Source organism: Chlamydomonas reinhardtii, chromosome 2, assembly GCF_000002595.2.
Source record: "Chlamydomonas reinhardtii strain CC-503 cw92 mt+ chromosome 2, whole genome shotgun sequence".
In the NCBI taxonomy this organism is placed as follows: Eukaryota; Viridiplantae; Chlorophyta; class Chlorophyceae; order Chlamydomonadales; family Chlamydomonadaceae; genus Chlamydomonas; species Chlamydomonas reinhardtii.
This window is the reverse complement of record NC_057005.1, coordinates 3,580,596-3,608,045: the sequence shown is the minus strand read 5'-3', so window position 1 is coordinate 3,608,045 and position 27,450 is coordinate 3,580,596. Positions and strand designations below refer to the sequence as shown.

The 27,450-nt window shown below is 64.7% G+C and overlaps 5 protein-coding genes across 6 annotated transcripts; 1 reads left to right on the top strand and 4 right to left on the bottom strand.

Annotated features, from left to right (window-relative positions):
- Positions 1-68: 68 nt before the first annotated feature.
- CHLRE_02g095139v5 (uncharacterized protein) lies at positions 69-3,500 on the bottom strand. Its single transcript, XM_043059602.1, has 5 exons — positions 2,581-3,500; positions 2,159-2,381; positions 1,533-1,804; positions 792-893; positions 69-426 (listed from the first exon to the last, which is right to left on the bottom strand). Exons 1-5 carry the CDS (start codon positions 3,289-3,291, stop codon positions 259-261), a joined length of 1,476 nt encoding a protein of 491 aa, XP_042927233.1. The 5' UTR covers positions 3,292-3,500; the 3' UTR covers positions 69-258.
- A 130-nt stretch (positions 3,501-3,630) lies between these two features.
- CHLRE_02g095138v5 (uncharacterized protein) lies at positions 3,631-7,696 on the top strand. The gene is made up of 7 exons (XM_043059601.1): positions 3,631-4,027; positions 4,348-4,445; positions 4,884-5,316; positions 5,591-5,952; positions 6,201-6,268; positions 6,621-7,072; positions 7,317-7,696. The coding sequence occupies exons 1-7, from the start codon at positions 3,827-3,829 to the stop codon at positions 7,605-7,607; spliced, it is 1,905 nt and encodes a 634-aa protein (XP_042927232.1). The 5' UTR covers positions 3,631-3,826; the 3' UTR covers positions 7,608-7,696.
- A 9-nt stretch (positions 7,697-7,705) lies between these two features.
- CHLRE_02g095137v5 (uncharacterized protein) lies at positions 7,706-16,500 on the bottom strand. Of its 2 annotated transcripts, none has more exons than XM_043059599.1 (14): positions 15,769-16,500; positions 15,432-15,535; positions 14,848-15,061; positions 14,064-14,453; positions 13,311-13,664; positions 12,877-13,032; positions 12,427-12,599; positions 10,748-12,207; positions 10,214-10,603; positions 9,888-10,027; positions 9,507-9,752; positions 9,194-9,297; positions 8,822-9,010; positions 7,706-8,651 (listed from the first exon to the last, which is right to left on the bottom strand). In XM_043059599.1, the coding sequence occupies exons 2-14, from the start codon at positions 15,515-15,517 to the stop codon at positions 8,516-8,518; spliced, it is 4,038 nt and encodes a 1,345-aa protein (XP_042927230.1). In that variant the 5' UTR covers positions 15,518-15,535; positions 15,769-16,500; the 3' UTR covers positions 7,706-8,515. The 2 variants fall into 2 exon arrangements, with proteins under 2 accessions (XP_042927230.1, XP_042927231.1); XM_043059600.1 differs by having other exon boundaries at positions 10,214-10,565; positions 10,764-12,207.
- Positions 16,501-16,588: 88 nt separating this feature from the next.
- On the bottom strand, positions 16,589-21,120 carry CHLRE_02g095136v5 (uncharacterized protein). Its single transcript, XM_043059598.1, has 9 exons — positions 20,880-21,120; positions 20,140-20,595; positions 19,786-19,859; positions 19,352-19,625; positions 18,569-19,177; positions 18,244-18,297; positions 17,947-18,010; positions 17,340-17,590; positions 16,589-16,929 (listed from the first exon to the last, which is right to left on the bottom strand). Exons 1-9 carry the CDS (start codon positions 20,883-20,885, stop codon positions 16,765-16,767), a joined length of 1,953 nt encoding a protein of 650 aa, XP_042927229.1. The 5' UTR covers positions 20,886-21,120; the 3' UTR covers positions 16,589-16,764.
- Positions 21,121-21,169: 49 nt separating this feature from the next.
- On the bottom strand, positions 21,170-27,390 carry CHLRE_02g095135v5 (uncharacterized protein). Its single transcript, XM_043059597.1, has 11 exons — positions 27,193-27,390; positions 26,765-27,070; positions 25,987-26,237; positions 25,441-25,675; positions 25,115-25,179; positions 24,460-24,721; positions 23,738-24,079; positions 22,957-23,535; positions 22,284-22,322; positions 21,807-21,872; positions 21,170-21,560 (listed from the first exon to the last, which is right to left on the bottom strand). Exons 1-11 carry the CDS (start codon positions 27,343-27,345, stop codon positions 21,489-21,491), a joined length of 2,370 nt encoding a protein of 789 aa, XP_042927228.1. The 5' UTR covers positions 27,346-27,390; the 3' UTR covers positions 21,170-21,488.
- Between the last annotated feature and the right edge of the window lie 60 nt (positions 27,391-27,450).

Sequence of the window (27,450 nt, the reverse complement as noted above, 5' to 3'; positions counted from 1 at the left end):
CAACCTCCGAATACGCACCTCCACGATTTTGCTCCCGCAGTTTCCTCAATTTTGTAAAAGGGATGTATTTCTACAAAGTATAGCGAGAAGCCGTGCAACTGGCCGAGGTCGCGGCCCTTCGCCGAACCGCGGCCCCTCGTCGTCGCACCCCCGGCGCCGTCCCCCCGCTTCTCTAGCCTGCCCTCGCCTGCAATCAGCGCCACCGCCTCCCAAGCCCTTTGCTCCACACATTGAGGCCCTCAGCAGCCGCCGGTCCGGTCAAACCCGGTCAAACACCAGCAACGTGTTCCGGAACCAGGCCAGCGAGCTAGCTGCGCGCAGCTGCGCTGCTGCGGTGGCGTTGTGCCGCAACGCGCCGCCGCCCAGCTCCGCCACCCGGGCCAGGATGTAGTCGTTGGGCCGCTCATTGACGTGGTGGTGGCCGCCCTGTGTGTGTGTGTGTGTGTGTGTGTGTGTGTGTGTGTGTGTGTGTGTGTGTGTGTGTGTGTGTGTGTGTGTGTGTGTGTGTGTGTGTGTGTGCGTGTGTGTGTGTGTGTATGTGTGTGTGTGTGGTGGGGGGGGGGGCGTGGGCGTGGGCGTGGGCGTGGGCGTGGGCGTGGGCGTGGGCGTGGGCGTGGGCGTGGGCGCGGCAGGTGGTCGCATTACCCCAGCAGGCAGCATTCTCGCACTAAGGCACTATGCAGTACCGGTAGCTAGCTGTGCACAGTGGTGCCCGTGTTTCTCGCCCCCCACCCCACCCCGACCTCCTCAACCCCGCACTGCTGCCCCGCACCGCTCGCTGCCCCCCTCACCTGGCCTGGCACGGCCCAGCTCAGCACCAGCCCCCGGCGCGCATGTCGGATGAGGTTGCCCAGGAACGCGGCCTCCAGGTGCGGCGGGATGTGCTCGCCCACCTGCAGCATACATGACATACACGCACAGAAACGCACACATGTCCCATCGCACACACACACACACACATACACATGCCCCGTAATCCATGTACGGCGGCATGCAACGTACACGCGGGCAGCAGTGTGGCCGTTTGGGGGCGCTAAGAAGGCAAGGAGGGGCGATGAGAGGCGAGGAATGGTCGCTCGCGTGTTGAGGAGGGCCAGGAAAACTGGAGCACGTGCTTGAGAGGCACGGCTCTGGAGCCCGGAGCCCCCGCCTCTTTCCTCACCTCCTCCCCCACCTCCTCCCCCACCTCCTCCCCCACCTCTTCCCTCACCTCTTCCCTCACCACAACGTCATGCCACGCCACTCCCTGCCACACAACAGCATCCCTTTCACCCCTCCACCCCTTCAACCCCTCCCACCCACGAGCCTTACTTATCACCACTACTACTCCAGACTACTTGCTTTCAATAGGAACTTAGTTTTTTAGCGTTAGCCGCCACGGAAACGCGGGGGAGCCAGCAGCCTGCCGCTGGCGAAACAACGGTATGGAATGCGTCGCGTGTGCCCGCTGTACCTCTGGACGTCGGCACTTCACTTCATATTTGATACACACCATCCCATGGATGGCTACCCCCCCCCCCCTCCATCCTCACCTCCAGGCTGACTACCCAGTCGTAGCCCACACCCAGCCACGTGGGCTCGGCCAGATCCAAAAACCGTACGGCGCCTCCCGTAACCGCCTCCACGCCCTCGCCGCCGTCGTACGCTGTGTACGACACCGCACCGACACTGCCACCAACCGCAGTAACCGCCGACGCTGCCGCACTGCTGGCGTTGTAACCGTTGTTCGCATTTGCGGCGGGGCTGCTGACGAGGCAGGTGCCGTACTGGCCGCGGCCGGCGCCGAAGTCTGCCACGTGGGCGCCTGCAGTTGGGAGTTGTCGTGGGTGTGGATGCGTCAGTTGCCACACGGCCTCGCTCCCTGCCGCCCGGTCGCCCGGCCGCCGGGCAGCCCGGCCGCGCGGCAGGCACCCCGGACCCCCGGTGGGGCACGGTGCGGCATGGTGCCGCGTATTAGGGCGCCGCGGTGTAGGTCAGACACGACACGGATGGCACAGAGTCTGATACCTGGCGAGCGAGAGAGTGAGCGAGAGTGTCTTACATACTGTTAAAGGACGCAGTCAGCCACACGACAGGTGCACAGCCGGCGGCGGCCCGCCGTGCGTGCTGTCGTCCTCCGCCATCCCATATCTCCCCCCCCCACCCTGCCAACCCCCACCTGCCACCAGCCTCGCAATGGCGTCACACAGCGGCCGATCCAGCAGTGTGCCCGTCACCAGGCCGGCAGTAGCAGCAGCGGCAGTAGCAGCGGCAGCGGTAGCACCGGCAGCAGCAGCGGCAGTAGCAGCGGGCGCTGGGGGCTGCAGGCAGAAGCCGCCGGAGGGCCCAATGCCGTGCAGGTCGCAGTAGGCGGCGCCGTAGGCGGAGCGCAGCGAGCGGACCTGTGAGCGCGTGATGGTGTCGAATGCACAGGCACCTCAGCTCTACGCAGATATACTTAGAAGTGGGAGTTAACTGGCCAAGCAACACACCCATGCCACCAGACCATCACGCACACACACCCCCCTTAAACCGTCGCTTTGCTGCATCGCATACACTGTCTTTGCGCTACATTTTCCTTGTGCTCTTTAACACACACACCTTGCGCCGCAGGTACGCCACCTCATCCCGCAGGAGCACCACCGCCGCGCCACCCGCACCACCATTCGCACTGCTGCCGACGCGTCCAGCTACTGCCGCCGCTGGCCCGGCGGAGTCGGCAGCAGCCCCCGCCCCCACCCCCGCCCCCACCCCCGCCGCCACCTCTGCGGCAGTTGCAGTAGCTGCGGCTGTAGCAGCAGCCTTGGCCCTGGCCAGCGAGGCGGCACGGTTCTCAGGAAACACCGGCTCAAAGGTGGTGGGCTGCGGGATGTCCAGCACTGCCAGCGCCGCCGCCTCCGCCTCCTCCCTCCCCTGCTGCCCCCGCCTCCCCTGCCCTCCCCCTTGCCCCTGCCTCTGCCCCTGCCCCAGCACATGCTGCTCTCCTGCCCCCGGCCCCGCCGCCGCGACGGCTTGCCGCCGCTGGTGCCCCTGCTGATGCTGCTGGTGTCCCTTGAAGCCGTGCCGCGCGACCAGCTCGTACTTGCCACCGGTGCTGCAGCCGGCGGCGGCATGAGCGCCGGCGCCGCCGGTCCAGGCGCCGGCGGCAAAGCCCACCAGTGCTGCCGCTAGCATCAGCGTGGCCAGCAGGGCCTTGTTGGCTGGGTGCGGCGGGCCCGGCGGGTTGTTGAGATGAGAGACGTGTGGCTCCTGCTGCTGCTGCTGCTGCTGCTGCCCCGGGTGGCCCTGGCGTTGGTCGTGGTGGTACCGCATATTGCTGCTGGAACCGTTTGTCAAAGAGTTTCGTTGTTGCGGTCCAAGGATGCAAGGCGCGAAGTAGAAAGCGGAGCGAGGGGCGCGAATTTGAAGAAAGAGGAGCTCGGGGCAGCTGAAAGGTCGGGCGATGCGCTTGGGTCTGCCGCGAGCCCGCTCTCCCTTGCCTTGTGCGAAATGGTTCGCGCACGCGTGTGTGAGCTTGGCACGTAGTTTGGCGTGGCGAGGAGTGCGGACGTGTGCGCGCAGAGGGGCACGGAGCTCCGCGATCCAAGGGCCGCAGGTCTCCGAGGCGCGCTGGACAATTTCGCCATCATGGAAGCGCTGTTTCTTTGATTTGCTTTACATCTCCAATCATACTGTACATGTTTTTAATGCTCCGCGGAGTTCCTGCACGCAACGAAAGCTGCATTCAACGCTGTCCTTGACTTGCATACGGTTCTGTAGAACCCACGAAACTATAGGCTGTCTTTCATCTAGGTTAGCTGGTTTGCATGGCTAAGCCAGTGTCGGTGAGCAAGCAAACTGAAGCAGCATGCCCTCGCCGGCGGCCCCTAGGGCAGGGCTCGCACACTTCAATCATCGTACATGGTGCTATGGCTGGGGATTAAAGTGTTCGGGCCGCCGGCTGCACGGTCCGGCGCCCTGCCGCGGCGTGAGCCACACCATCATCGAGGAGCTGGTGGATTCCCCTCGCTCGCCGTTCCACTCGCTGGGCCTCGCTGAACACCAGAAGGTGAGGAGGGAGCCTGTGGGGAGGTAGAAAGGCGAGGGGGATGCGGAGGCGCGGAGGCGCCAAGTCAAAGGCATTTGTGTGTGCAGTGCGCGGACGTGGCTTGGGGGCCGTCGCAAGCCAAGTGCAGGCGTGCAGGCGGGAACACCACCAGCCTGCAGGCTCGGGCTAGACCCTGCACCCACGATTGCAGTGGTCTTGCACTGTGCCATATACACGCATATCCACACACATATCCACACACACGTTCACGCACACACACGCCACCACAATGCCTTTGCGCACAATGTTTTCCTTGTGCTCTTTAACACACGCCACCGCAGGCGGGCGGGTACGAGCGGGCGGCTCGGCGGCAGGTGGCGCAGCTTCGGCGCCTCAAAGCCGACCCGGGGTCACTGGCGCTGGAGTGCGCGGTGGACTGGTGGGTGGGGAGGCGGTGGGCTGGTGGGTGGGGAGGCGGTGGGCGGGGGCGACTGCGGGTCTGCGGTGTTGGATGGGCCGGCAGCTCTGTGGGTTGGATGGGTCAGCTGGGTAGCGTTATTCGCATAGGGTTACGCCAGTGGAAACGCCAGGTAGGGGTGGGTGCAGAGGATGACGAACCCATTTCGATCGCTAGGCCGGTATGGGTAGTGGCTCGAGGTCGTATGAGAGGAAAGCGCGAAGGAGACTGTGGACACTGTCGAATGCGTGTGTGTGTACGTGTGCGTGGGGGTGGTCATTGACACGCGGCCTTATGTCCATATGGCCTTATGTCCACAACCCTATGCGCCCCCTGTGCGCGCCTTCAGTGAGCATCGCTCAAAATGTAATGCTGCGAAGACAACTATCCACGTTTCCTTATCTTCCTCCTCCTTCTCAGGCCGAGCTTGTTTGACGACCCCACTCGGCCGCTGGTTGTGGACCTGGGCTGTGGCGCCGGCCGCTGCATGCTCATGGGGGCGGCCGCGTCGCAGGCGGCGGCGGCGGCACATACAGCAGCACAGGCGGCGTCACAGACTGCGGCACAGGCGGCGTCACAGGCGGCACAGGTGACGGCACAGGCGCAGCCAGCATGTGCAGGACATGAAGCGGGTGGAGGGCAAGGAGCTGCAGCGAGGGCTTCGGTCGACTCCGAGAGCTCCGGCGGCCGCGGCGGCGGCGGGGCAGCGGCCCGCGTCTGTCTCGAGCCGGCGCCAGCTGCTCTTGCGGCCAAAGGCGACGATGTCAGTGGCCTTGGCGGCGGCAGCGGCAGCGTCAGTAGCAGTGGTGGCGGCGGCGGCTGTAACTTTCTTGGGGTCGATGTGCGGCTGGCGGTGAGCGGCGTGGGATGCACAGCTGCACAGGGGCACAGCTGCACAGGGGCACTTGCGCCCTGTACCCGCACTAAGGCTCCTGTGCGATGGGGGACCTACATTGGCACCTGATCAGCACTACCTGATGCGTTTACTTTGCTCGAACACCGTGCCTACCCTTTCTACACCCGTCTGTGCGTGTATCACGCCTCTCACGCCCACCCCTCACACCCACCCCTCACGCCAGCCCCTCACGCCGCCCTGACCGCCACCCCTCCTGCATGTGCGTGTGCAGCTCACCAGCCGTGCCAACGCCTGGTCGGCCCTGTTGGGCTGCAGCGGCCGCGCCGCCTTCCTCTGCGCCAACGCCAACGCCTGCCTGCCGCTACTGCTGGGATCCTACGGCCGCAGCAGCAGTGGCAGTAGTAGTAGTAGCAATGGCAGTAGCAATGGCAGTGGCAGTGGCAGTAGCAGCAGTGGCAGTAGCAGCAGTGGCAGTGGCAGCAACGGAAGTGGCTCGGCTCTGGCAGGGTCGGGGCACCAGGAGCGGGCACAGGGCCGGCGGCAGGGGCTGGCTGCAGGGGGGCGGGTGGCGCTAGTGTGCCTGCAGTTCAGTGACCCGGTGGCAGACCGGGGGCCGCAGGCGGGGCCAAACTGGTGAGCAGTGGTGTGCGTGGGGATGAAATGACACGGGAGGCAGTGTTGCGTGGAGGGTCCCGCTTATTTACCGTTCGTATGCATGCGTGTGTGTACGTGTCCGGGGCTTCTGTTCCCCCGCTGGCCGCAGCTTTCTCTCGGCCACTGGGTCCCCTGCTCAAGCAGCGGGCCTGCAGCCCTTCTATCCTTGTACCCAGCCCCTCCACCCCTCCTGTACCCACTCACTCCACCCTCTGCACATCACTCAGGCGGCGCGAGGCGCTGGTTGGCGGCTCCGAACTGGTTGAACAGCTGGCGGCGGCGCTGGAGCCTGGGGGTGAGTGTGCGCGCCTGTAAAGTAGCGACTAGGGAGGAGGGAGGAGTAAGGAAGGGGCGTGTGGGAGCATGCAGCACGGGGAAGGGGAATCTCACACTATGGAGGGGGGAATGGAATGCGGCATGTTGGCGCAGGCAGGCCGCTTCACGTGTGCCCGATACGCGCACGCCTACCAGCAGGAAGGGCGGGTGCTCGTGGGGACAGCACAGGGCCGAGCCGCTGAGGAGGCTGCATGAGCTTGTGGGTCCAGAGAACAGGCACAAGTCCCCCCGCCCCCGCCCGCACCCCTCCTGACTAATGTAAGCCGCCATCCCCGTCTCCGCCCCTCCCTTGGAACCCGCCTTCCACACAGCTCTGGTGTGGATCCAGTCTGACGTGCTGTCAACCGCCGCCACCTTCCGTCGCCTGTTCTGGCGCCACGGCGGCTTCGCGCCCAGCGCCCGCCACGCCGCCGCCCGCTCGGTCACCCGTACCCGCGAGTGGCTCCGCCCCGACGCCACCGGTGACGCCTCCGGTTCCCCATCCGGTCCAGCGACTGGGACAGGCGCAGCAATTTTTCTGGATGAAGGCCGCTCGGCAGATGACGCTGCGGGTGCTGGTGCTGGGTTTTCAGGCATGGCGCTCGGGCGGCTACCAGCAGCACCGCTGCTGCCCTCACGGCCGCAGTCACAGCCGCCCTGGCCGCTACAGCTGCATTCTGAGCTGCAGCCGCATTCTGGGCTGCAGCCTTCACAGCGGCTGCCGCTGCTGCTGACCGGGACAGACCTGGCGACACACGCGGAGCCGTGGCTGACGGGGCAGCAGGTGCGTGTCAGCGTGTGCGTGTGTGGCGGGTTTGCCACACACGTGTCCGGCATGTGTCTGAGGGCGTGTCCGGCATGCGTCCGGGGCTTTGCCGGCCCGCCGTGGTAGTGCTTCCCACTCACAAGCACTGTCGGAGTGAGGGCAACTGCTTCCGCACCATCAACAACTTGGCGACTCCCGACGTACTCGTGCCTGAAGCATTCCTCCCCGTTTCCTCCCCGCCCGCGCTGCCGCGTATGTCCAGGTTGCGGAGGTGTCGGCGTGCCACCGGCTGGCACGCATCCGAGCCCCCAGCGGCAGTAGTAGCAGCACCACCACAGCGGCACCCAACGGCAGTAGCAGCAGCAGCACCACAGCCGCGGAGGCGGAGGCAGGGCCCGAGGCAGCGCTACACGGAGACGGGGAAGCGGGCGAGGACGGCTGGTGCGACTTGCCGTGGCTGGATTCGAACCCGTTGGGTGTGCCGACCGAGAGAGAGCTGTATGTGGAGCGGGGGTGCCGGGACATCTACCGGCTGTTGTTGGTGCGGCGATGAGGCTGTCCGTGCGCACGTGAGGCGAGATTGATTGTCTGAGGGCTTACTGGTTGGCCGGCACAGTGTGGTGAGGAAGATGCGATGGATCAGACTAGTTCCGTGATTACGTGTTACACATCCGCATTGGCAGTACAAACCCTCCCCTGGTATTGACAGACCCTGGACAGCCAGTTATGTTGCAGCTTCTGATTGGAAGCCTGTTGCCCTGCGCATCCCGCCAAAACCAGTTCAGTCTCTAGTTGATTGTATGTGCAGAGGGCCCTCCCCTCTTAGTAACCTCTTCAGAAGAATCCATCAGACACACCTGCGCCTATATGGGCGCGGGAGCACGACGGAACGGCGCACACACGCACAGGGAAAGAATCAGACGGCGCCACAAACACACGACACATACAACATGTTGTGGAGGCGCGCACATACCTCACCACAAGCGTCGAACAAACAACATGCTTAGAACGCTGCGCTGGTGGGGGCTCGGCTGCAACAATACGCGTCCCCTTCACTACAACCAGTCACGTCGTACATGCCACGCACGTGTGATTGTGCCCTGCGCGCTCGCTATTTAAAGAAGAAAGCAAAACCATGAATCTGGAACGATGTGCTATTCAGCGCCTAGCGTCCACAAATCATCAATACCGCTCACGTGCAGTGCTGCACAGGCCGCGGGGCAGCCCCAGTCCGTTGCCTACCAGCTACGCCTTCCTTGCCCACCATCCCACCAGCCGTCAACCGCGCTACTCCAAAGCTCCAATGCGGGGCCCCAATCGCCACAGCCGCCGGTGATGGTTTCAACAACACCCTCTCTCTCGTGTCCCTCAAGCCGCTAGCTCCCAGTTCCAGCTCCGCCGCTGCCAGCAGGCCTGGCAGGTGGACAGGCGGCGGCGCCGCATCCATCCAGCAGCCGCTTATTAGTGGCCGCCGCAGCCGCTCTCCTTGGTGTTGTGCTGGTGGCCGTGGTCGGGGGCCTGAGCCTGCGGCGCCGCGGCGGCCGGGGGCGGCGGGCTGCCGGGCTCCATGTGTCCGCCGGCAGCCATGTGCTTCATGCTGGGGGCGCAAAGCAAGGGCGGGCGCAAAGCGGTACGTAAGGTAGCAGTCAGCACGGTCTTGTGGTTGTGACACGTACGCCTGGTGCTGCTTTCTCGTCGGACCTTTACCCGCGGCCCTCAACTTCCCTGGAAAAAGCCGAACCTCTCCTGCTTCAAAACTCATCTCACCGGTCGAAGCGCTCGTGCACGGCATCGTCCAGCTCGTGGTGCAGCTTGTGCGCCACCTCGGGGTTCTTGCGCTCCAGGATTTGGAAGCGGTTCTCGTGACTCAGCCACTCCTCCACATCGCCCTTGAGCTTCTTGGCATCCAGCTGGAAGCGGTGGTGTGTGGCGTCCTCCTTGACGGCGGGGTTGTAGCTGAGGGCAGGAAGCGAGGGAGGGTTGGGAGGACGGGTTGCTTGGGCAACGGGCTAGGAACGGGTTGGTCTGGTGCAGGAAGGCAGCGAGCCGGCTTTGCGTGAGTAGCTATCTACCGGCATGCGCGGTTTATGCCGCCGCTGCTGTGTGCTGCTGTGTGAGTGTAATGAGAAGGGGGCTCACCGGTACAGGGGCCAGTAGCCGGTCTCCACGGCCTGCTTGCTCTCGTCAATGGCGGAGCACATGCCGCTGCTGATGCCGTGCATGATGCAGGGGGCGTAGGCCAGCTGCGCAGGGAGAGGAGAGGAGAAAGGACGAGTCGGGTCACGAGTCGGGTCACGAGGCGGGTCACGAGGCGGGTCACCTCCCCTTGCTTGCTTGATCTCGCCCCGCCCGTGACCACAACCCGCCAAGCCCTCCGCGCCCCGACCTCGCTCCGCGGCCCGACCTCCCACCACCTCCCACCACCCACCACCCAGCGGTTCATTTCACTCACCACCAGCGAGACGCCGCCGTACTTCTCCGCCTCGGCCATGGCCTTGGTGACCTGGCCGTAGTTGGCGTGCAGCGAGGTGGAGGCCACGTACACGTCGCCGTAGCTCATGGCGATGGCGCCCAGGTCCTTCTTGGGGCGCTCTTTCCCGCCCGCCGCGAACTTGGTCACGGCCGATTTGGGCGTGGCCTTGGAGCGCTGGCCGCCGGTGTTGGAGTAGACCTCGGTGTCCAGCACCAGGATGTTCACCTGCGGCGGCAGAAGGTACGTACGTAGCGCGCGGCACGTTGAGGTGGATGAAAGCAATGAAGTACCTTTTGCCGCCAGGTTTACTCGCTTGGCTGCAAGTAAGCATGCTTCCTTACTTCTCCCAAATCGACTCACGTTCTCGCCGCTGGCCAGCACGTGGTCCAAGCCGCCGAAGCCGATGTCGTAGGCCCAGCCGTCGCCGCCCACGATCCAGATGGAGGCCTTGTGCAGCATGTCGCGTTCGTCGTACAGCTGCCTGATCCAGGGGTGCACGTCTGCAAAACAGGAACGCAGCCGCCAAGGGGAAGGGCACATTCTTCAGCAACCTGCCACCGCACCCGCCGCACATACAGAGCTTCACTACGCCTCCATGACCTATCACCCAAGCTAGCCCCGCTCCGCATTCGGCTGAACCCGCCACCCTTCCCTCTCCGGCTGGCAGCCACGCTCTTCCCGCCCACCCTTCTCGCGCTCCAGCAGGGGCTGCAGCTCCTTGGCCACCACGTTGGCCACCTCCGGCTCGTCGAAGTGCTCGTCCCAGCGGGTCAGCGCGTTGCGCAGGCCAAACGACAGCGGCATCTTCTCCGCCTCCACCGCCAGCACCTCCTGCACGTGCTTGCGCACCGTCTTGCGGCGCTGCATGGTGCCCATGGCAATGCCCAGACCGAACTGCGCGTTGTCCTCAAACAGCGAGTTGGCCCAGGCGGGGCCGTAGCCGTCGGCGTTGGTGGTGTAGGGGTTGGAGGGCGCGGAGCCGCCCCAGATGGACGAGCAGCCGGTGGCGTTGGCGATGATCAGGCGGTCGCCAAAGAGCTGCGTCAGCAGGCGTGCACAAAACAAAACCCACTTTTCTGATCATTCACAAGAATGCGTAGGTGGGATGCGTGTACTAACGTCACGCTTGGAGGTCAGCCCCGGCGGCATTGATCTGCCTCCGCAAGGCAAACGTACATGCGATGCAGTTGGGACTCCCAGGACTGCCCGCCACTCCCCGCCTTCCCAATAACTTGCCTGCGTCAGCAGCTTGACGTAGGGCGTCTCGCCGCAGCCCTCGCAGGCGCCGGAGAACTCCATCAGCGGGGGCTGCAGCTGGCTGCCCTTGACGGTGGCCTTGTCCATGATGTCGGTGCGCGCGGGCAGCGTGCCGGCAAAGTCCCAGTTGGCGGTCTCCACCTCTAGCACCGAGTTGATGGGCACGGACTGCAGCGCGTCGTCGGGGCAGGCGTGCGTGCACAGGTCGCAGCCGGTGCAGTCGTAGGGCGACACCTGGATGCGATACTTGAGGTCGCCCATGCCGGGGCCCTTGGCCTGGATGGTGCCAAAGGTGGCGGGCGCGCCCACCAGGTCGGCGGGGCTGGCCAGCGCGGGGCGGATGGCGGCGTGCGGGCACACGAAGGCGCAGATGTTGCACTGCGTGCAGTTCTCGGCCTTCCAGATGGGCACCTGCGCCGCGATGGCGCGCTTCTCAATGACGGTGGTGCCGGGCGGCACGAAGCCCTCGGGGCTGAACACCGACACGGGCAGCTTATCGCCCTCCAGTGCCAGCATGGGCTTGGCCACGGTCTCGATGAACTCCCAGCGGCTGGTGTTGCCCTTGGCCGGCGGGTTGGGGTTGACCACATGCGTGGGCAGGCTGGACCAGGAGGCGGGAATGTCCAGCTTCTTCAGCGCCGCCACCGCCATGTCCACCGCCGAGTGGTTCTTGGCCACCACCTCGGGGCCCTTGCGCTCGTAGGCCTTGGTGATGGACTTCTTCAGCAGCGCGAGCGCCTTCTCCATGGGCAGCACGCCGGACAGGTTGAAGAACACGGTCTGCATCACCATGTTGACGTGCTTGCCCAGGCCCGAGGCCTTGGCCACCGACTGCGCGTCGATGACATACAGCTGCGGCTTGAGCGCGGCGATCTGCTTCTTGACCTTGTCGGGCAGGTACTTGCCCAGGCTGTCGGGGCTGGTGAAGACGGTGTTGAGCACCAGCACGCCGCCGGGTTTGAGGCTGGCCAGCGTGTCGTATTTGGCCATGTAGGACTGGTGGTTGACGGCCAGGTAGTCGGCCTGCTGCACCAGGTACGGCGAGTCGATCGGGCTGGGGCCGAAGCGCAGGTGCGACACCGTCACGCCGCCGGACTTGTGCGCGTCGTAGGAGAAGTAGGCCTGCGCGCTCATGCCGGCGGAGCTGGCGATGATCTTGATGGCCTCCTTGTTGGCGCCCACGGTGCCGTCGGAGCCCATGCCCCAGAACAGGCACTCGAAGGTGCCCTTGGGAAGCGTGCGGGTGCCCAGCGGCAGCCACCTGCTGTCGGGCAGGCTGCGGTGTGTGACGTCGTCCATGATGCCCACAGAGAAGTCGCGCAGGGGCTTCTTGGCGTCCAGGTTCTCAAACACCGCGGCCGCGTGGCTGGGCAGGAACTCCTTGGACGCCAGGCCGAAGCGGCCGCCCACAATGTAGCGGCGCCTGGATGTGCGCGGTGGGGAGGGGCAAAACGCGGGGGCGTGTGAAGAGCAAGGCGACCGCCACCAACAGCATACCGTTCACCCGTCCAACCTGGCCCGTTGCATTCCGGTTTCCCAACCAACGCTTCACCTTGCCGCTCCTTGCACGGACGCCACGCCCCAATTGCACTGCTCAGAACCCTAGGAAAATCCCCAAGCCGATCAAATAAACAACACTCACGGCAGCGCGGGGTCGGCCATCTCCGCCTCGTGCAGCGTCATGGCGATCTGCTGGTACAGTGGCTCGCCGCCGGAGCCCGGCTCCTTGGTGCGGTCCAGCACGGCCACCTTGCGCACGGTGGCGGGGATCTGCGCCAGCAGCACCTTGCTGTTCCAGGGGCGGTACAGGCGCACCTGTGCGCGGCGGGGCGGTTTGCATTTGTACGGTACGTAGGTTAGAACCCGCCCAGGGCGGGCCATGTCATCACCAACACGCCCGGTGCGCGGCGGGGGTTTGCAATTATTGCACGGTAGGTTAGAACTAACCCGCCCAGGAGCATGTCATCACCAAACCCAAATCACCAAACCCAAAGACTTGTGGCGTGCGTGCGTGCGTGCCCGCTGCCAAAACGTTACTGCTCGGAATCACGTGTGTTCCCGTGAACCCAAGCAAGCCCAAGCCTTCCCATACCTTGAGCACGCCGACCTTCTTGCCCTGGGCGTTCAGGTAGTTGACCGCCTCCTCCACTGCGGCGGAGCCGGAGCCCATGAGGACGATGACCTTGTCGGCGTCGGGGGCGCCCACGTACTCGTACGGCTTGTACACGCGGCCGGTGACGGCAGACACCTGCGCGCGTGGAGTTGCGGACAGTTAAAGGCGTAACCCAGAACAGCTTTTTCACCTTCCTCGTGCATCCCGCTTCTGTTGCCTGCACCCCTCGATTCCCAACCCCCAACATTCACGTATCCACCATCCACTACGCCCTCCCTATTCCCTGTGCCCCTTTTCCTCCTCCTTCCCACCTCCTTCCCTCCTCCTTCCCCTTCCCTCCTCCTTCCCCTTCCCTCCTCCTTCCCTCCCCCTATCCCCTCACCATCCCCGCTCCTGCTCGCGCGCTCACGCACCTCCTCCATGGCCGCGGCCACGTGGTCGTAGGCGCGGTCGTAGAAGGGGTTGGCGGCCTCGGCGCACTGGAAGTACACGTCGGGGCCCTGCGCCGTGCCGCGCTGGTGCGGGTGGGTGGGGTTGAGCGCGCGGGCGCGGTGGTGCTTGATGGCGTCCTGGTAGATGGGCTTGGCCAGGATGGACTTGATGGCCTCGTTGTCGATGAGGTGGATGGTGTTGATCTCGTGGCTGGTGCGGAAGCCGTCGAAGAAGTGTACGAAGGGCACGGAGGCGCGCAGTGTGGCCAGGTGGGAGACCAGCGCCAGGTCGTGCGCCTCCTGCACACTGTGGCTGCACAGCATGGCCCAGCCGGTCTGGAGGGGGAGGGAGAGGCGGGGGGGGGGGGAGAGGGGCAGGTGTTATGTGCCCGAGCCCAATGCATTAGGTCCCAATAGTCAAGGAAGGGAGAGGGGGAAGGGGCAGGGGTAGAGGGAGGGAAAGGGGGCGAAGGGCGTCAGTGGGTTGAGCCAGCCCGCGGCGTGATCCTGCTTGCGCGCACACACACCCTGTGCATGCCGTATGTACCAGGCCTAGGCAGTCCGTTGCCAAAACCTGAGCGCCTCGCTCCCGCCCATCCTTGCTAGCAACCCACCCATCCATCCATCCATCCATCCAGTCTCCAGACCCCCGCGGCCCAGCCACGCCCGCTGCCTAGCCCTACCCCCTTGCCTCGCTGCCCACGGCCGCTGCCTACCCCCTTCCCTCGCTCCCACCTGGCGGACGGCCATCACGTCCTGGTGGTCGCCGAAGATGGACAGCGCGTGCTTGGCCAGCGCGCGGGCGGTCACGTGCAGCACGCAGGGCGTCAGCTCGCCGGCGATCTTGTACATGTTGGGCACCATCAGCAGCAGGCCCTGCGAGCAGGTGAAGGTGGTGGCCAGCGCGCCGGCGGCCAGCGCGCCGTGCAGCGCGCCGGCGGCGCCCGTCTCCGACTCCATCTCGGTCACGGACATGACGTTGTTGAAGACGTTGGTGCGGCCCTCGGAGGCCCACTGGTCCACCATCTCGCCCATGTTGGTGGCGGGGGTGATGGGGTAGATGAAGGACACGTCGGACACGGCGTAGGCGATGAGCGCGGTGGCCTCATTGCCGTCCATGGGCGCCTGATCAGCAGGAGCGGAGGGCGGGAGAGGGGGAGCGGCGGTGCCCGGGTTAATAAGCCGCTAGCTGGGGTTCAGCGGGGTTTTGGGAATTGTGCGACCTCGCTCGAGCCCGTGCAGGTGTGGCTGCTGCTGCTGGAAGTAAGTTGATGGATATGGTATGTAGGCAGGGCAGCAAGGGCAAGCAAGGCAGGCCTGGGGAGTGCGTGGTGCAACTTCGCTCGAGCCCGTGCAGCAGGTGTGGCTGTTGGAACTCGCTCGGTGGATACCGTAGGCAGGGCAGCAAGCAGGGGCATCAGGCAGGCCGCGGGCAGCAGGCACGTGGGATGCACGCCGCCGGGAGGCCTTGATGATGTGATGTGATGTGCGCCTGAGCTCTGAGGGCAGCAGCACTCACCATCTTGCCGCCGGGCTTGCCAGCGCTGCTGACCACGGCCGGGCTGGGGAACACCACCAGGTTGCTGGCGGTCTGGCCGGTGGTGGTGGTGGTGGTGGTGGTGGTGGCAGCGGCCGTCTTGTAGTCCCCAGGGGCGGAGGCGGTGCCAGCGCCGGGGGCCTCGGGGGGAGTGGCCATCACGGTGACAGCAGCGCGCTTGGCGTTGGTGGCGCGGCTGTTGAGGGAACGAAGTGACGGGGCGGGCCGAGAATGGGTAAGGCATGGCGGGAACAAATTATGAGGTAGGGGTGAGGAGGGAGGCGAGGGAAGGTGGCGCGGGTGTTGCGCCCTTGGATGCCGGAAGCTAGCTAGTTAGCCAGGCGCGCGGACCATTCCATAATCATGGCAATACGTTGGTGATGTTGGTGAAGCAAGCTGCGGCAGCAGGCACGAGACTGCTGCTCGCGAAACCCCTGCCGACACAACTGCGCCGGAAGCCGGAAGTTCTCGACACGTGCTCAAGCCGCCCTCGCACACGCGATCGACTCGTGTTGCAAGCAGACAAAGCCACACAGCAGCGACATAACCTACGCAACGGAACTCACCCAGCAGCGGCGGGGACCAACGCCCGGGCAACTTGGCCCTGGCGACAGATCTTGCCCACAGCGGGAGCTTTGAGGTGGGCCTCCATCTTGCCTATGAGGCGACCCTGCACAGGCAGCAAGACATAGGGCCCGACGGTCAGAGGGGAGCAACCGACTAAAGCGCACCGGTACAAGGTTAAAGGGCGCGCGGCTGCTGTTGCATCAAGCTCCAGACAGATCAATTGCGCAAGCTCTTAATGTAGGATAGGGCCATCGGTGCGCGGTTCGTAGGTGTTGCGTAATCATGCAGAATCCGTGACTGCTGAGCCCTGGTCGCTGCCACGCCGCGCGCGCTCACCTCAGCGGGTATGGCTTATGAGGGCAATTGAGCTCAGGCTTGCTAAGTTTCCGCCAGCAAGTCAGGCGTCGAGCGAGTGTCGGAGCACAAATCAATACTCTGTGCCCTGGGGCTTTAGGTCTCTTCGCGTGTGTGTGTCGCTATCTGTAATCCTATTATAAGCTCAGGGTCTGGAATGGAGAAACGTTTCAGGGGCCAGGGGGTAAATAACAGCCGAGCGATTGCACGACATGAGCCATGCCGCGCCGATTTGTATCACCTGCGACAAGAATTGCAGCAACGAGACGTCTCTAGCTGCTTTTATATTTGCTCAGTCTCGGAGGCCTCCCGGAAGTCCGTTGTTTGCCGTTGGGCAGCAAGTCGAGCCCCCTGTCACGACACTGTGCGCCGATTGTGCCCATATGTAATGCTCTATATGTTCGGCACTTGGGCCTAGCTAAAACGCGGCGCTCGAGGAAGGCCCGCGGAAAAGTGCATACCTTCCCAAAGCAATTGTGTACCGGAATTGGAGCCGACCGAAGCCGACTTAGCGCCGAAAGGGAAGAACCCTGGGTGGCTGCTTAGAGGAGATGCTGGTGCACGTAACTGGTCTTGCGGGTTTGCGAACTGTGAGCTGCCCCCGCTACAGACGGCTTGAAATCCGCCAGCTCTCTACCAGCCGATCCCTGGGCACTTTTCTTCGGTGCCACGGCCGGGCTAGGGCCGACCGGCGCCACGCCTGTGGTCGTTCGGAGTCACAAACAGGCATTGCAATCACGGAGTCAAGGTCACCGAGTCACAGACAGATTGGCAGCACGTGCGGCAATGCGCCCGGGGTGGTGACTATGGGAAAGCAACAGACGATTGGCTCTCCGCCTCTCCAGCACATAGCCCCATCTTCCCATCGCATGCGAGTCCTGTCGACGCTCCCTTCCTGCATGCTTCTGCATGCGCCTGAGCGCACCGTCTGAGACACGAACGCTTACTCCTGGCTCCATTCCATTGCATCCACACGAGCTACGGCCGCCACCGGCCCCCCGCCGCCGTCCGCGCTGCCGTACACGCCGCCGCCGCGTCGCCGTACCGCTCGCCGTACATGCTGGTCCCGTTGCCCCGCTCAAACGCGCTCATGGCGGAGTCGAACAGCGCGGCCCAGGAGCCGGGCTGCGGCCGCGCGTGCCACTGTGCATATGTGGAGTTGGGGCGCGAGAGGCAGGCAATGAGCGCAGCGGGCGGAAGGAGGGAGGAGGCCAGGGGCACGGGGGACAGCGGGCAGCAAGGCAGTGGCGGCAGTGGGTGGGTGCAGCCGTGCAAGAGCAGTGGTCAGGTCGCAGCGTTTCAGGCAGCATGCTACAAAGCGTGTGCCAGTTCGCAACTGGACATGAATTCCCACGGTGCCCCCCGCCGAGCAGGCGGGGTGCACACACACGAACCCGGAACCCGAACCCTTGGTTCATACCGCACCCCACACCCGCCCCGCACACCCGCCCCGCACACGCGTGGCACACACGCGCCGCCGGCATTGCACCCGAAGGGGGGCGGCGGGGCATCCCCCCACACACACGGTGCGCTGGGTCCCAACTAGAGCCTACCTGGTTATGCCAATGGAAGGCCAGCAAGCCGCCTAACCCAAACTCCTGCACGGTCGCGTTCGGGCCCGGGTACTGCCCCGAGCCCGCCGCGGCGGCGGCGGTGGCCGCGGCGCCGCCGCCACCCTCCTCACGGCGCCGCTGCTCCTGCTCCTGCCGCTGCTGCCGCCTGCGCCGCCGCCCAGTCGGCGCGCCGCCGGTGCTGGTGCCCGCGGACGTTGAGTTTGACGGCGCCCGGAAGAAGGACTCATACACTGCAGGTAGGGACGTGTAGGGAGCAGGTGTGTTTGGCATCGAATGCAGGACATGCGTACGGACACTGGAGTACCGTACCGCACGGCTGCTATGCCTCAAGAGTCACGACGCCGACACACCGCGGCATATCGCCAAGGCAGTCAGCCACTAGCAGCCTCCGGCAAGGAACCAAGGCACCACCCCATGGCTGCCTGGTGCTGCGCTGCAGCGGCTGCGCCCGTAAGGCCCCCCCCGGCCCGGGCCTTCGGTGTTCACGAGGCAGAAAGATCGTGTGGCACTTCCTTGTACCCACACGCACGTGTCGCTGCAGCGGCTGCGTCCCCATGCCCCACGGTGCCCCCACGCGGCCACTCACCGGGCAGCCCCTCCCAGCCGCCGGGGGCGAAGCCGTCGTGGCGCAGCCACGACACGTCGAACAGCTGCACGTGTATGTGTGTGTGGGGGGGGGGGGGCGGGGGGGTAATAAGCCCGAGCCCAGCGAAATAGGGGAGGGAGATGTGGTGGGAAGGGGTGCGGGGCAGAGGGGCAGGGCGGTTGCGCAGGAAGGGGGTGCAAGGGGTTCGTGATGTGAAGCGTGAGGCCAAGTGCGCCAAGCCCAGCGTGTGCCTGGTCGGCATGCAATCTGAACATAACCACAATGCGGCGGCCGCACCTGTGCCGGGAAGACCATCAGCGTGTCGTCTCCAAAGCGAGTGGTGGCGTCGGGCTGCGCGGGCGTGACACAAGTCACAAGCGGTCAGAACATGAGAGACAACCGTACGTCAAGGGGCCGGGACTCTCCTTCAGGCTTAAGAGAGTTGTGTGGCAACGCTTATCATGTCGGTGCACCGATTCAAGCCTGGAGCGGCGCACACGCACACACGCCTGCCGCTGTCCGTACCACCCACCCTATGCGCTTATTAGACACCCACGCCCGCTACTGGTAGCAGTACGGCATTCCACTGCCGTACGGTGACAGGTGGTGTCAACAGGCGCACCTGGGGGCACACGCGGCGCGGATGGAAGGCCGCCGCCCAGCCCCGACTGAGGTGGTGCAGCGGACGCACCCCCGGCCCCGCCACCGCCGCCGCCTCCACTGCAGCAGCAGCAGCACCGGCAGCTCCATCATCCGCCTCGCCACCGCCGACTCCCAGCAGCTCCCTTCTGCGCCTCCGCCTCCGCCTCTGCGTGTGTCCAGACTGCCCCTGCTCCTGCCCCTGCTCCTGCCCCTGAAGCCGCCCTCCGTGCGGCTGCTCCCGCTCCTGCTGCGGAGCTGCAAGACCCTCCTCCCCCTCCTCTTCCTCCTCTTCCTCCTCTTCCTCCTCCCCCGTCTCCTTGCCTCCGCCCCTTCCCCCCTCCCCGCGCTCCTCTCCTCCCCCACCTCCAACCCCATCTCCAACTCCACCTCCAACCCCACCCTCACCCCTGCCTCCCCCGCCAGGCGGCTTGGCTGCGAACGCCCTGCCCGCCGCCGCCCGCAGCACGCCCCCCAGCACGGCACTCCCGCGGCGGCCGTGCATGAGCGCCGTGTTGCAGTGTGGCTGGGCCGACCAGCGGTAGGACCAGTCGGCGAGCCGCAGCGGCCGCAGGTCGCGAAGCAACAGCACCTGAAGCGCCGCAAAACAGTACGATTAAGAAACACAGGGCGCGGAATGAATTGCCACATGATATTAGATACCAGGATTGGCTTGGGCAGCTTGCTTGATGCCCATGCATGGCGTGCTGGCTCACGCCGGCCCCACCGCCTTCCCCCTGGCCCTCCACACTCGCCCGGAACCCACATCGGCATCCATGTAGACGCCCCCGTACAAGTACAACAGCAGGAAGCGCGCCGCATCACTGCCGCCGCGCCCGCCGCCGCTGATGCTCCCGCCGGCGGCGGCGGCGGCGCCGCCGCCGCCACCAGCCGCCTGCTGCTGGCGGCGCGCGCGGTCGCGGGCGCGGGCGAGGAGGCGCCACAGCACGCTGTGCATGGGCTCTCCGGCGGCGGCCGCGGCGGCGTGCAGGGAGGGCGGCAGGAGGTCGGGGGGGAGCTGGGACAGCAGCAGCGGTAGACTGGGGGAGAGCGGGAGCGGGAGAGGGAGCGGGGGGGGGGGGAGGGGGGGGAGGGAGTGGCCGCGGAGGCACGGGGCCGCGCGGGCCGCATCAGAGTACCGTAAGTACTAGTGTGTGTTTGCGCGTGTGAAGTCTTGCGAAGCCCTACACAGCAACTCACTCGTACAGCTTGAAGCGGACGCAGGAGCAGTTGAGAGCCCTGGGCAGCCGCCCGCGCCCCGACCTCCCATTGACCTGCACACGCGTGCACACCCGCATTTCAGAAGTTCAAAACAGGCGCGGGTGACTGGGTTCCAGGGCGCAGATGACAGATCCCCCGGGCCCCACCACGGACCACGTTGGGCGCTGTACACCCTGGTGTGTGCGTTTCTTGACCTCCCGAACTCTCAGCCCCTTCCTCCTTCCACAATGTTTCAACAACCTCGCACCGCGCCCCCCCCCCCTCCACACCGCGGCCCCATCACCACCACCACCAACAACAACAACATCTGCTGATGTTACTGCTGCTGCTCACCAGTTGGAAGGGCAAGTCCATATCTGGATCCAGATCCTCGGCACTGTACAGTGCCCTGCTACTGCCGCTGCTGCTGCCATACCTACTACTGCTACTGCCGCTGCCGCCGTACCTGCTACTGCTACTGCTACTGCTGCTGCCACTGCTACTGCCACTGCCGCTGCTACTGCCGTCCGCCGCCAGCTGCGACTGGGGGTCCAGCCACACCCAGAGCTCTGCGGGCTCCGGCGGCGCGGGTGGCGGCTGAGGGCCCGCTTGCTGCTGCCGCCGCCGCCATTGCTTCTGCTTCTGCTGCTCTCCTAGTTTACTGCTGTGCAGCCTCCGGCGGCGGCTGTGTTCCCCAGCAGGCCCCGCGCTTTCGCCGCCTTCTGTTGCGGCCGCAGACGCTGGCCCCGGCGCAGGTGTGGCCGCTGCCACTGGCGCCACTTGCGTGAACAGGAAGGAGCGAACGGAGAGCTGGGTGGGGGTGCGGGTCGTGGTCGGGACATAGAAAGGGGGCATGAATGAATTGTGGCGGCGGGGCAGTGGGGCGGTGGGCACGGCAGGCAGGGGCGGGTAGCGGGCGTACCAACGCTGTAACTGTAGAGGGGCAGGACGCGGGGATGCGCGCCGCCTGCCAGCCCGGCTTCCTAGTTTCTACTGTGCCTCCGTCTCTACGCCACGCGTTCCTTGGCTCATCCTGGCTCCCCTCCCCCCCATTAGGCCATGCCCCCACTCCACGGCCCTCGCCAGCCCCTCACCAGCATCGCCTCTGTGAAGGGGCCGCTCCAAAACATGTGGAACAGCAGTCGGCCCGAGGGGGGCCGCTGCGAGCTGGGGACGTAGAATGCTTCCGACGCGAGGTAGCGAGCACACGCTGGTGCGCCGGCATAGCTCGCGTTGAAGCGCGACCCAGCATACTCGCAGTGCTGCGCAATAGCTGCTGGGTCAACTGTCCAGCTGCTGTTCCGCCGCTGAAGTGCTGCAGCCAAGTCGCTGGTGAAGACGAGCAGCAGTGCTGTCACAAATGGCATGCACGCTGCACTTGCCCGGCCCACTGACTTTACATGTTGACAAGCTTTGCGAGTGATGCAGCACTGCCATTTGATACGTAAAGTCACCATGCAGTCCGAATTTCAGTTCTTTGCTCGCAGACATGTCTTCTTACGAATACACGCAGCGAGCAACTGCATGAATATGAATATCAATGAATAAACAACACTAACAATAACCTCCTCGCTCCTCTTTGAGAAGTTATCGGGTCATGGACTCATGGCAAAACGCACGCCACGGCCAGCCGGAGCCCTCGTGCGTTCCACGCTTCCATGCTGCCATTGCTCGGCCTCATGATTGTCACCACAGCAAACAGCCTACAGCAGCACCGTGACTCGGCCACTGGGCTCGCCCCGCGCCGACGCCTCCCAATCGGCTGCAGTCCGTTCCTGCGCGCACACAACCAAGGCGCAGTGGAACCGGTGTGTTTTGTCAGGGCACGTGCCGTCTACCTTCCACCCCCCAACCTGACCCCTGCCCTCTACCCCAAACCTTCCCACCCCGCCTGTGCACCTGCACACGAACAAACCGCCCTCCCCATCGCTAACTACACACCGCCAACAAATGCTCCACTGATCCCCACATGAGACATGAGAAAAGTTACAAACTGTTAATTGCCCCCACACGGCCCCCACCTGCGCCACCATGACGGAGATAGACGAGGAGGCGGTGCCGACGAACACGTCAGCACCCGCACACACCTGCGGGTTGCGAAGATGAGCAACATGCGTCCGTCACAGAGCGGGTAGGTGGGGTGGCAAGGCATGCAGCAGCAAGGAATAGGCGAGACGGGGGATTGGAACACCGCTTGGTTGCCTCTAGCACCGGCGGTGTGAAAGGCCGGTGTGAGACACCGGTGTGGGCGGACCTGGGGCTCCCGCCGCCGCCACCAGCTGAAAGCCCAAGACTGTCGTTCCCACCGTACTCAAACATAAGCATTTCCGTAGTTCGGTATAAGTGTATACCTAACAATTTAATGTGCCGTATGAGTTCCAATAATCCTGACCGCACACGCACCCCGCCGTCCGCCTGTCCCTTGAGTTATTCCTAAACATTCGTCCTGCGGGTTTGCTTCCTTGCGCTCTACCCGCTCTACATGCACCTGCGCGCACCTGCTGCTCCACCAGCGATAGAATGCTTGTGGAGGCCAGCTGGGGCGAGGGCGAGTGAGGGGAGGAGGGGGAGAGGTGAGGAGGGGGAGGAGGAGGAGGAGGAGGAGGAGGGAGAGGGGGGAAAGCGAGTTATCGAAAGGAGAAGGCGGGGGCACTAACTGACATGGTCATCGCGCGCAGGCGCTACCTACCACACTCAGTGTGTGGCAGGGTTTACGGGCGCTGCAACACTGGTGGCACGACCTTATCCACTCGACATGCCCCACATCCCCCTGCTCCCCCACATCCGCTGTAACCCCCACTTCATCGGGCGTCAACAGCTCCGCCTACCCACCTGTGCTCCCTGACACGCGTGCGACCACCCGCCCCACCCACCCACCCACCCACCGCACCCACGCCATGCTGCAGTACGGCACACACACGCCATACGCCACACACACACTCACTCACACACACACACTCACACATACACTCACTCACACACACTCACTCACACACACACACTCACACACACACTCACACACACACTCACTCACACACACTCACACACACACACACACACACACACACACACTCACACACACACACTCACACACACACTCACACACACACTCACTCACACACACTCACACACGCACACATACACACACACACACACGACACGCACACTCACGTGGTGCCGCAGCTCCCCCGGCAGGTCCGCAACGTCGATGAAGAACAGCCGCGGCAGCGGCACCGCCGCCTGGTAACGCGGCGGGTCGTGGGTCTGCGGCTGCTCCGCCCCTGCTGCCGCTGGCTCGTCACCAGCCTCCGCGCCGCCGTCTCCATCCCCGGCGCCACCATCGCCGGCTGCTGCTGCTGCTGCTGCCAGCGCGTCCGAAGCCCCCACGCCCCTAGGCCTGCCGGCCCCCGCGAGCCGCCTCCTGCTACTGCCGCTACTGTCGCTGCTGCCGCTACTGTCGCTACTGCCGCTACCGCCGCCACTGCCAGCGCCGTCAGATGCGGGGTCCGCTACTGCGGGTGCTGCTGCCGCCCACAGCCGCCGCAGCTCGCGCCGCACCACGTCCCGCACACGCGGGTGCGACATGACGAACAAACCCACCCCCGCCGTACCTGATGGGCCCGCACCACCCGCGCCAGCGCCAGCACCCCCGCCAGCACCGGCACCGGCACCCGCCGCCGCCGCCTGTGCCGCGATGCGCTGTCGCACCAGCGGCACCATCTGCGCCAGCAGCCGCGGGTTGCGGCACACCTGCGGGGGGCATGTGCGGGGGGGGGGGGGGGTTACATTCATGGTTATTTACGGAGTGAAGGAGGGGGGCGGGCACGGGGGCGCGGGGTATGCCAGCGAGCAAATGAGCATTCCTACAGAGTGCGTAATGTACCGTGGTGCTTATTTTGGGGCTAGCGAGCACCAGTCTTGTTACTTTGACAGCCATACATTTCTCTCACACCTTTTTTGCGGCCGCCAGGTCGAATGTGGTCATGTTCACAAAGTAGTCCATGCAGCTGTCCGGGTACGGCCGCACGTGCAGGGCCACGTAGTACGGCGCTACCGGCGGCGGCGGACGTACGGCAGCCGAGGCATCCGCCGCCACCTCCAACGCCGTACTGCTGCCTTCGGACGCCGCTCTGTCGTCGCCGCCGCCACCAGCACCGCCGCCGCCGCCCCTGCCGCCGCCGCCGCCCCTGCCGCCGCCGCCGCCGCTGCCGCCGCCGCTCCCCAGCAGCGCTGCCGCCACGAAGTCTCGGGCTGTGGCTTCGACCAGGTCGGAGCGGGCCAGCCGCAGCGTCACCTGCAGCGGTTGGGTTAGGCGGCCGTGGGTGTGGGTGCGTGAGTGGGTGGGTGAGCGGGTGGGTGAGTGAGAGGGTCGGTGAGTGGGTGAGTCAGTGAGTGGGTGAGGGGTAGCCGGGTGCGACATCGCGACCCCACACGTGCCGGATGCCACCCAGTGCAATGCGACAGGCCACAAACACTACAGGTGCACTTTCCTAAATATTACCTCAACATTGGCTGAATCGCAGACCCCCACCCCAAATCCACCAATTTCTCACTCCCGTGCCTGACCCGTACTTTCGAACTTGGAATGGTGAGAGCAACCCCACAACCCCACCCACCCACACGCGCGCGCGCACACACACACACACACACACACACACACACACACAAACGCACCTGGTGAAAGGCTCGCGCACAGGGGCTGGTGTCGTTGGCGAAGGGCCGGTAGGAGCTCCGCGCCGGCGGCACCACCCGCCGGTAGCTGAACAGCGCAGCCGATCGCGACCAGCTGATCACACCCGCGTTGCTGCTACTGCCTTCACTGCTACTGCTGCGGCCGCTGCTACTGCTGTCGCTATCGCTGCGGCTGCTGCCGCTACTGCTGCGGCTGCCGCCGGCGAGTGCATTCCGCAGCCACTCTAAACCTTTTGCGTCACATCTGTGTTATGTGTTTGTCAGGATGAGGGGACCTTGTGTGAATCACCGTGTGGCATTATGCCACATGTGCGCGTGCCCCGTGTGCCGAGGCGAGAGCCACGTGCGCTAAGTCGTTTTCATGCAAGCAGTGTAAGCAGCATGCAAGAAGGAAAAAGAATGAGAGGAAAGTGGCAGGGGCGGGCCGTTGGCAGCACGCCAGACCATAAGACCGCAATGGCCCAGGGTCGCGTGGGTGTTCCATGGACGCAATACTTAGTTACCAACTGCCAGGGGGGGTTGTAGATACCAGCCCAAACTAAACTGAACCCAGGCAAACGAGCGGAGGAGGGGGGGGTACAATACTGTGAATTTATCATCCCCGGTAAGACATTGTGTGGGGTGCGAGCAGACTCACTTGAAGCCGTGGTTCCTCAGTGTTTTGGCGCTCTTGGGCACAGCCACAAAGCCCGAGGCGCTGGCCTGTGGTGGGGGCCCGCAGGAGGAGGTGGTGATGGTGAGGATAGTGGTACTGTGATGCAGGGTAACGTGTCGATGGCTGTGACGCCGCACATATAGCCCATGCTTCCATGCACGTGCGCGTTGTGCCCGTCGGCTGCCGTTAAGACAGTGCCGGAACGGAACGCTCCCCTTGGGTTATGTTGGGGCTTGGGTTTCAGGATGAACTACCCTCCCGCTGCCCCCCGGCCCCTGGGCTCCTCCATGCCAGCCTCCCCTACGCACCTTCGATAACGTGTTGCTGAAACCCGACAGAGGACTGAGTGACACCACCCCCTCCACTTGAAACGGCCGCTCCGCCCCTGTGCTGCCGCTGCTGCCGCTGCTGCTGCTACTGCCGCTGCTACTGCCGCTGCTACTGCCGTCCGCTGCCACCCGCTGCTGCTGCTGCTGCTGCTGCTGCTGTATCGCCACTGCCTCCTCCCAGCCCAGCACACGGACCACGGGCGCGAGCGACTCCCTGCAGTGCCGCCCGCAATGGGGGTGTGCGTGTCGGGGGGATTACATTCATAAGTATTTAAGAAGTAAAGGCGTAGCTAGGAACAGTAGTACAGTGCGTAGTTACCGAAGTCAGTGAACATGCGAGGGAGACAGGGGTTTGCGGGTGAAGTGGGAGGAAGCTTTGGCCGAGTGTCATGAGCAGGTGCTGCAAAACGGCACAGGTGCGTCAACGGGACACAGGGCAACCCCCCGACAAACCCCTGGCAATCCCCAGACACCCTCCCTGTACTGTGCAGACCCTGCCCCCTTCCCTCCTGGCGGCATACCCACCGGCTGAACACGAGGTCAAAGGGAATGATGGGCGCCAGTGCGGCGGCCGCCGCCAGCGCCCCTGGCCCCGCGCCCGCCACACCACCGCCACGTCCTGCACCACCACCTCCTGCACCACCATCTCTTGCTGCTCCCGCCGCCGCCGCCTTCTCTGCCGCCGCGACCTCCGAGCTGTGTGGCCAGAAGCCAAATGAGGCAACGGTCCAGTCCAGCACGGCGGCCAGCGCCAGAGCCTCTTTAAGCGCCAGCACCTGCGAGGGCACCCGGGGGGCACTGGTAGGTCACAGGAGGTGCGGTGGGATTGGGATTGGGAGTGGAAATGGGTTGAGCGTGAGGATGGGGTGTGAAGGACTGATGACCAGGGCGTGTGAGGGGCCGGGGAAAGCGCTGGCCACGGTCCGGGCCGCGCGACAGAGAAAAGCTACAAGCAGCCCAGCACACCAGCCGAGCAACCCGGTCCTCTATCTCAACGGGAGTCCCTAGCGGCCTACGCCAGAGCTCGGGTCTAGTCCAAATCCTCATCGTGCCAGTCCCCATCCTGGTCCCGGAGCTCATCCCTGTTGTCCTGGTTCGCGGTAACGAGTGGAGGGGCGCGGGCCCGCGGCGGCCACGGTTTGCGGCCGCGCCGTGGAAAGGAGCTGCAGCCAGCCTGCCGCCCCGGTCCTTTATCTCCATGATGAGGTCCCAAGCCCACGCCAGTGCTCGGTGTGAATGCGACATAACAAGAAGGGACGGTGTGATGACCCTGGTGCAAGTCCGGGTCCTGAGGCAGGCCCACCTGGTTGCTAAGGCCGTACGGCAGCAGCGGCACCAACAGCGGCGGCGGCGGGGCGCCCTGGTCTGAGGCGCCGGGGGACGAAGGGGTAGCTGCAGCCCCCGACGTGTCTGCCTGCTGCAGCCGGCGCGGCCCCGCCGCGCCCCCTGGAGGCCCGTGCGGGTCCCAGTGCACGTGCGAGTTTGTGCCTGAGACCGAGTCTGAGATGGAATTGGGGTCCGAGGCTGAGTCTGAGACTGAGTTGGAGTCTGAGGCTGAGTCAGTGGTAGATGCTGGCGCGGTCGCTCTCGTTCCTAGGAGCACAGGTGCCTACAGAGCGGGGCGAGGACAGGGCCGAGGCGGAGGCCGTGGAGGAGGCTGCAGGTTGGGGAGGAAGCTCCTCGGCGCGCTTAGGCATCATTCAAGCATGATACTTATAGTTTCTGACAAACCTGGTATACTTCCGCCCTCAGCGCCGAGAAGCTGTCCGCGCCAGAAGCGCGCTCGTTCCACGGTTGTGCCAGAGCATGATCAAAACTCAACAATATACTAATAAAGATTAACTCAAGGTAAACGTAAACGAAGTAGCGACATTGTTTTCGCATTTCGACGGTACCTGTCACGCAACTTTGTTGGTATAGATCGTCATGTAGGAAAATGTTACTGGAGTGCGGAAGGCCGAGACGAGGAGAGTTGGGTGGACCAGGGTG

What these genes read in the sequence shown, in the direction of transcription:
- CHLRE_02g095136v5 (XM_043059598.1), bottom strand. An exon ending in TGGACTTGCCCTTCCAACTG is followed by an intron (nt 19,860 to 20,139) that starts GTGAGCAGCAGC and finishes ACGCGTGTGCAG; the next exon opens with GTCAATGGGAGGTCGGGGCG. An exon ending in CCTTCCATTGGCATAACCAG is followed by an intron (nt 16,930 to 17,339) that starts GTAGGCTCTAGT and finishes ACATATGCACAG; the next exon opens with TGGCACGCGCGGCCGCAGCC.
- CHLRE_02g095138v5 (XM_043059601.1), top strand. Translation starts at nt 3,827, where the DNA reads ATGCCCTCGCCGGCGGCCCCTAGGGCAGGGCTCGCACACTTCAATCAT. An exon ending in CTGGAGTGCGCGGTGGACTG is followed by an intron (nt 4,446 to 4,883) that starts GTGGGTGGGGAG and finishes CCTCCTTCTCAG; the next exon opens with GCCGAGCTTGTTTGACGACC. An exon ending in CCGCAGGCGGGGCCAAACTG is followed by an intron (nt 5,953 to 6,200) that starts GTGAGCAGTGGT and finishes CACATCACTCAG; the next exon opens with GCGGCGCGAGGCGCTGGTTG.
- CHLRE_02g095135v5 (XM_043059597.1), bottom strand. Translation starts at nt 27,345, where the DNA reads ATGCGAAAACAATGTCGCTACTTCGTTTACGTTTACCTTGAGTTAATC. An exon ending in CGTACGGCCTTAGCAACCAG is followed by an intron (nt 26,238 to 26,764) that starts GTGGGCCTGCCT and finishes GTGCCCTCGCAG; the next exon opens with GTGCTGGCGCTTAAAGAGGC. An exon ending in TCTCCGTCATGGTGGCGCAG is followed by an intron (nt 21,561 to 21,806) that starts GTGGGGGCCGTG and finishes GTGTGCGCGCAG; the next exon opens with GAACGGACTGCAGCCGATTG.
- CHLRE_02g095139v5 (XM_043059602.1), bottom strand. Translation starts at nt 3,291, where the DNA reads ATGCGGTACCACCACGACCAACGCCAGGGCCACCCGGGGCAGCAGCAG. An exon ending in CATTGCGAGGCTGGTGGCAG is followed by an intron (nt 1,805 to 2,158) that starts GTGGGGGTTGGC and finishes TCCCAACTGCAG; the next exon opens with GCGCCCACGTGGCAGACTTC. An exon ending in ACTGGGTAGTCAGCCTGGAG is followed by an intron (nt 894 to 1,532) that starts GTGAGGATGGAG and finishes TGTATGCTGCAG; the next exon opens with GTGGGCGAGCACATCCCGCC.
- CHLRE_02g095137v5 (XM_043059599.1), bottom strand. Translation starts at nt 15,517, where the DNA reads ATGGAGGCCCACCTCAAAGCTCCCGCTGTGGGCAAGATCTGTCGCCAG. An exon ending in TTGGTCCCCGCCGCTGCTGG is followed by an intron (nt 15,062 to 15,431) that starts GTGAGTTCCGTT and finishes TTCCCTCAACAG; the next exon opens with CCGCGCCACCAACGCCAAGC. An exon ending in CCTGCTGGAGCGCGAGAAGG is followed by an intron (nt 10,028 to 10,213) that starts GTGGGCGGGAAG and finishes CCTGTTTTGCAG; the next exon opens with ACGTGCACCCCTGGATCAGG.